This window comes from Priapulus caudatus, unplaced genomic scaffold, assembly GCF_000485595.1.
Source record: "Priapulus caudatus unplaced genomic scaffold, Priapulus_caudatus-5.0.1 Scaffold2119, whole genome shotgun sequence".
Taxonomy (NCBI): Eukaryota; Metazoa; Priapulida; class Priapulimorpha; order Priapulimorphida; family Priapulidae; genus Priapulus; species Priapulus caudatus.
In genome coordinates, this window is record NW_014579180.1 from 33,271 (window position 1) to 40,835 (window position 7,565).

The 7,565-nt window shown below is 45.9% G+C and overlaps 1 protein-coding gene across 1 annotated transcript; it reads right to left on the reverse strand.

The window, feature by feature from the left end:
- Nucleotides 1-70: 70 nt before the first annotated feature.
- On the reverse strand, nucleotides 71-1,992 carry LOC106818255 (hatching enzyme-like; the record flags this gene model as incomplete). The annotated part of the gene is made up of 3 exons (XM_014822976.1): nucleotides 71-587; nucleotides 1,389-1,599; nucleotides 1,871-1,992. Coding segments are annotated over 3 exons (584 nt in total), but the record flags the coding sequence as incomplete, so codon positions are not given.
- Between the last annotated feature and the right edge of the window lie 5,573 nt (nucleotides 1,993-7,565).

The following is a 7,565-nucleotide window of genomic DNA, read 5'->3' on the forward strand; positions in this document are numbered from 1 at the left end:
CGCGCGCGCCCTCCCTCTCTCTCACACACACTCTCTCTCTTTATTTCTCTTTCTTTCTCTCTCTCTCTCTCTGTCTCTCTCTCTCCCTCTCTCTTTCTTTTTCTCTCTCTCACACGCTTCTATTTTTTCTTTATCTATATCTTGCTTTATAAATCACCTTAATTGCGTTCTGTATAACCGGACCCTCTAAATGTAACCCCCTCGATGCCGTAACGCGCCACCAGGGCGCGCTCGTGCACGCACACACACACTGCATCCACATCACGCACAACAAAAAATAACGTGAAAAGCTCACAATCTTCGCTGCTCTGTGTTTTGCTCACGTCCGCTACTCCGCTAGCGTCCGTAGATAATGTTACGGGGCATTCTAGACAGCGAGCACGAATAGCGAACCCAGCCGCAGCGGCCAAATATGTCACAACGCCTCTCGTAGCACAGGTAGAAGACGGGAGCTGCACGCGCTCTGATTGGCTGAGCCGGACGGTAGACGAGCTGCGCTGGCGTCGTCGAGCGCCAGTCGCCGAACGATGGCGCTGCCGTCGTCGTCGTCGTCGTTGTCGTCGTCGTCATCGCATCGCATTCGCTGCCTGCAGTAGTGGGTGAAGGTGAAACACAGTGGACTTCGTTTTAATGGAACACGGAAGAGAAGAAAATGTGTTTTGTATACATTTACGTTCACGTGTCTATATTCATATTCGCGTGTTCTATGTTCATGCTCATGCGTTCTATGTGTTCTATATTCATGCTCATGCGTTCTATGTGTTCTATGTTCATGCTCATGCGTTTTATGTGTTCTGTATTCATGCTCATGCGTTCTATGTGTTCTATGTTTATGCTCATGCGTTCTATGTTCATGCTCATGCGTTCTATGTTCATGCTCATGCGTTCTATGTTCATGCTCATGCGTTCTATGTTCATGCTCATGTATTCTATGTGTTAAATATATTATGTGTGTGTCGTATTTCTATCGCTTCTACGGTTTCTACGTCTCTATTCCGTGTGAGATGTAAATCGTTAATTATAGCCACAATATTATATAATTATACCTTAATGAATGCTATTATAACGTAGTAAACCTGCATTATTCTTGAAGATCCCCCCCCCTCATACTTCTCTATATTATTTCGCCAGGAGTATCATAATATAGACACTATATTATCAGGAGTGAATAATGATAGATCTATATTTGCTATACCTATCTATCTCTATATCTATCTCAATATTATCTATATAATAATTATTTATTATTATTCACTCCTGATATTATGTTACACCATTAGATAGATCTATCTATAGACATATCAATCTATTAGATAGATTATTATAGACACTATATAGAGTCTATATTATTGTACTCCTGAGAGCACTAGTTAGGAGAACATGCTTACTGTACATGCGACGTATACGAACGACGTCTTCCTCCAGCAGTACTTCTGCGTTGTGCTGCCGACGGATGTACGGATACATGACGCTGTCCCTGACTCGCGAGTGGTTCAGTCCCAGCGCGTGTCCGGTTTCGTGCAGAAGCATGTGGAAGAGAGCAGAGCCTGGGAACGAGGTGCTGTTCCACGCGTCGTCCAGGTCGAAGTGTATGCGGCCCTGAGAAAGGATGAGCCAATACAGCGATCAAGTGGTGGTTAACCCTTTCATATTCATGTAGATATATATATAGATTTAGACAGATACATAAATATACTCGGTGCACTAACTAATCGTGAAAGGGTGACAAAACTTGCTGACTAACTGCCTTGAAGGAGCTTATAACCTGTCTTTGACTTTTATTTGCTCATGATATTATTACTGTCTCCTATCTACTGTTAAAATACGGGAAGAATTGAAAGTATGGGAAGAATCGTCAAAGATGCCGTACCTGGTAGGCGGCATCCGCCTCGGGGAAGAACGCATGCGCATACTTGCCGCCCTTCCCATCGAAGGGAAAACCGTCGCCATGGTCACGCTTGACAAACGCCAGCTTCACGTCTGCTTCGCTGTCTTGACGACGAGGAAGATACGCGCGGAAAAATTGTTTAATTAATTTAATTAATTTTATTTTTGGGGCATTCACTCTACCCCTCTTAATAACCGAAGGACCAACGACCCGTAGGACCAACGACCCGTAGGACCAACGACCCGTAGGACCAACGACCTGTAAAATTATAGATTGGTTCCCATATTGTGTTCGGTATACATCTGTGGCCTAATCAACATGGAGAAGACCGACAGGAAACGCCGCCTTAAATTTTTATTAAAATCGCGCCCTAAAATTTAAATTTTTATTATCTAACTGCGTAAAAATTTTAATTGAGTCTCTATAGCTTGCAGTAGCTGGTAAATTATGGAAAATGTTGTGCGAAGTTTCATTTATCAGAAAGCGGCCGAGTACAAACGTGAAGTAATCGCGCAGTAGGCTTACGTACGTGCGCCTGCCTGCGTACGTGCGTGCGTGCGTTTGGCTGCGTGCGAGCGTTTATGCACGTCTGCGTGTGGGTGCGTACGATCGTTTGTGCACGCATGTGTACGTATCCGTATATGTGCATGCGTTTGTGCGTGAAATTGCGTGGGTGTTAGGTAAATGATGATAAAAGGCTGTAAAACATTCGTGACCTGTTATCGGTGAGTGTCGACTGCGAATTGTAGAAACATGTTAGACGGCAAGATCTAAGGAAGCAGGCAGGGATCTTGTGATATACGTAACTTTCGTGATGTAATTTGTCACTAGTGATGTGTAATGAATAAGTCGAAATATTAAAATCACTTGCATTTACACGTTTTTCACACTGACTTCTATCTGTTTATTGTCACGACATAGTATTGATACAACTTTATAAATCAGAATCACTGCATAATACGATTCGCAACTTTCTCCAACTGCAGATGGCACCAGTTAACGTCATGTAAGCGTAACAAGAAGCCATTAATTTAGATTAACAGACTGCCAGGTAATTTGTACGCATCGATCAAGTGGTTGCCAAGCGACCAGTGTTGTTTACTAGGGTTATAAGCGTCACGTGAGAATAAGCCCTGCTCCACGATAGAACTCACCATGCCGGGTTCAAGTCACAAGCTACAAAGATTTCATGAATAATTATATATGTAAAATGTCACACGGCATTCTGATACTAGAGGGAATCGGCTCAGAATTAGTAAGACAACTATACTATTAGCAGAAACGATTGATAAATATACTCGGATAATAAATATCTTGATAAACAATTTCCACACAGTTTACATAACCCTACCCTACCCTACCCTACCCTACCCTACCCTATGCGATAATTAATAAATAGATATGTAAAATATCACTCAATTATATAAACAGAAATAAAAAAGAAGGATGCATTATTGTAACATGTAAACGGTTTAGAATAAATTTTGTAATAATTTTTAATTGTCACACAGTTTACGTATGAAAGCCATTCATCTGCAATGATTAATTGAAATTAAATGATTAGAACTCAGCATGCCGGCTTCAAGTCCCAAACAACGAAGATTTCATAAATAATTATAATTTTTTATATGTAAAATGTCACACGGCATTCTGATACTAGAGGGAATCGGCTCAGAATTAGTAAGGCAACTATACTATTAACAGAAATGATTGATAAATATACTCGGATAATAAATAACTTGATACCAATTTCCAAACAGATTACATAACAATACGATATTCTATACGATAATTAATAAATAGATATGTAAAATATCACTAAATTATATAAACGGAAATAAAAAAGGAGGATGCATTATTGTAACATGTAAACGGTTTAGAATAAATTAATCGTCACGCAGTTGACGAATGAAAGCCATTCATATGCGATGATTAACACATATTTGTTAAATTATTACCCGATATACACTTATATAAAACGTAAGTAAGGGTTACTATAACGTATGGACTAGAGAACATATTTAGTTACCCTAGATTTTCACACAGTAGGCCTATATATATGTAGGAATGCTACACCGTATTAATTGATTTCATCCAGCTCACCTCACACCTGGAATACAGCGCGATGGCAATGTCTGCCGATCTCTACCAAACCTACGTAGTTACACATGTAGACACTATCAATACACACACGTGCATTTCGGCGACCTAACTACGCATTTTCACAATACTTAATTGTTAGTCCTAAATGTAAAATTTTACTTGTGAAATTTAAAAATAATGTCTAGGTAGAAGTAGAGTACTTTTTTTTTTAGAATCCACACACTTTTTATCCACGCACGAATTTATCTTCATCATGATATAGATTTACTCTTATAAATGTATCTTTAATAATAAACCTGATACTCATTTCAGCATTACAGTGTCTAAATCATTATCAATATAATGTTACCTGTGTAAAGGAGCAGAGCCCGCGGCGCGTCTATCGGCGGGTGAGAGGCGCGGCTAGCGTAGCAATATAGTATACATTACAGCGTTGCGATTCTTGTCGTGCGCATAATATCTACCGCGTGCTTATTATTGTAACCAGCGCGTGTATTTCAGCCAGTAAACACAGCGCGGGTGGGCGGTCGTATCCGCCGACGGACAGACGTAACACGCGTCAACCACCATCACACAAGCGCGCAGAACGTGCACAGGTTGACCGTGACTGGATAAAGAATTCTAAAATCCAAGAGCTATCAGCAAAGACAAGAGATTACACCCAGCGGAGCTGACGCCTGCTCTCAATATCACACATACACACACGCGCCACCACAGAGCAGCGTACGCACGCATGCACGCACAAAGGTCACGATCGCACGCATGCGTGGCACACACATTGTCCGCACTACACCACACATACACGACGCACCGCACACACGACATGTATAACAACAAACAACACACATATACAAAGCGCAAAATACACACACATACACGCACGCGCACTTGCCATGCACGCGCGCTACACACACACACATACACACACACCCACACCACACACACACAGCACCACACACACACACACACACCACTGAATCGACCACACACAAACAACGCACAACACACCCACAACACGAGACACACACACACACACTCACCGCATAAACAGCGGCACACGCGGTCGAGCGCCACACACCCACACACACAAAGCATGCCCAGCACATATAAACAGCAGCGCAGCGCGCAACGCACGCACGCACACACACACGCACGCACGCACGCACGCAACACAGACACACACAAACACACACATGCCACACCACGGCGCGCGCAGCACACATAGCACACACACACACATACAACACGCTCAGCACACACATAAACACAACGCGCACGCACAGCGAGCAGCACGACACACACACACAGCACACACACACACAGCACACACACAGGCCACCCACATAAACACGACCGACACACACACAATAAACCACGCGCACCGCACGTCATGCACGCGCACACAGAACACAGTTAATTACTGGTAAATGATTAACAAACATCGACGAGATACATGACGTAGGTGTCACGTAGAAGCATTAATGATGTATCGATCGCACACAATTATGTCATGGGCAAAAATGTTTACACAATGTAGTACACGTCGGAATAAAGTTTACACCATTTATGCATGTAGTATTTTCGCTCCTGTGGGAATCGGTAAAGCGCTTGTATTGCCGCATAACCGGAGATAAGCACCAGTTTGTTAACGCTTACTGGAATCCAGACGACTCCAAAGGCAATATCGGTGAACTGCAAGGCAGTGAACTCCGCACAGTATCAAGCGAGGCGAGCACCTACGCCGGCTTGCTGTTACTCCGTGTTAGCATCGTTCCATGCGGGAACACACGGCTGTCGTGGATATAGGGCAATTCGCTGTAGTAGTATCTATTGAGTTAAAAAAAAAGTCTTCTACTAAAGCTCTAATGAGTCTTCTCAGGTAGATTAATGACTGGCATATAACCTGGGGCAATGACATGTTCTTAATCAAATAATAGATGAATGAAAGCCTCTAAAAGAAAAGCCCTCTAAGACAATTCACCCGGACTAATTCGCCGACTCAAGCGCGGACAAATGCCCGCCCGCTAGCCGCGTACAATCCCAGCCCGCCAGCGCGCGACAATCCGCCCCCATCCGCCACGGACAATCGCCGCCCTAAGCCGGCGGAACAATCCGCCCCCAGCCGCGTACAATCCCGCCGCATCCGCGGACAATCCGCCCCCAGCCGCGGAGCGAATCCGCGCCCCAGCCCCCGGACAATGCCCGCCCCAGCGCACGCGTCGACAATCCGCCAAGCCAGCGGAGCAATGCCGCCCAGCCACGGACATCCCGGCCCCCTGCAACGTACAACCCGCCCGGCAAGTCCGCGGACAATCCCGCCCCCAGCCCGGACAATCCAGCCCCCAGCCGCGGACAATCCCGCCCAGCCGTGACAATCCCGCCCTACCTCAGCCCAGCGGCAATTTGCTCGCCCACAGCGGCGACAATCCCGCCCCAGTCCGCGGACAATCGCCGCCCCGCAAGCCGCAAGACCAATCCCGCCCGCAGCCGCGATAAATCCCGCCCGCAGCCCAGCGGACAATCCAGCCCCAAGCCGCGACAATCTGCGCCGCCGCCCCAGGCAACGACATTCCCGACCCAGCCGCGGACAAATGCCCGCCCAGCCAACGGACAATGCCAGCCCCAGCCACGACAATGCCCGCCCTATGCGCGCGGAGCAATCCGCGCCCAAAGCCGCGGACAATCCCAACCCCAGCCGCGGACAATCCTGCCCCAAGCCGCGGAGCAATCCCGCACCCCCAAGGCCGCGGACAAATCTTCGCCCCAAGGCCACGGTCAATCCCGCGCGCCCAGCCAATAATTAAATCTATTGAGATTAAGTTTAATTGAAACATAATGATGGAAAAATTTTCTATAAAATATGAAAATTTTAAACTTTTTTTCCAATCAATATTCAAGTCAATGGGTTTGAAAACAGGCACATGCATCTCAGGGCTTGATCTCAACACCCATAAATTAAAAAAGATATAATATTTAAAACGTTTACATATGAAGAATAATAAACTACACGTGAATATTGATTTGAGAGTGCATGAGATATTGTGACGTTGTCTTATGGTTAGGGTGATTGTGCGCGGGGTTCATTTTCCGAGGTGGGGTAGTTGTAGAACGCCCGGAATACATTGCAGGGGGTGCTTAACGCCTAGTACCAAATTGAGACACGTTAAAGGAATTCAGTTAAGCGTTTTATATGAGTGAGTATATATCTGTTTAATATATATATATATATAATATATATACAATATATATATATATANACAATCCCGCCCAAGCCACGCACAATCCCGCCCCAGCCGCGGACAATCCCACCCCAGCCACGAACAATCCCGCCCCCAGCCGCGGACAATCCCGCCCCAAGCCACGGATAATCCCGCCCCCAGCCGCGGACAATCCCGCTCCCAGCCGCGGACAATTCCGCCCCAAGCCACGGATAATCCCGCCCCCAGCCGCGGACAATCCCGACAATCCCGCTCCAGCCGCGGACAATCCAGCCCCAGCCGCGGACAATCCGGCCCTCAGCCAACGGACAATCCCGCCCCCAGCCGCGGACAATCCCGCCCCAGCCACGGACAAT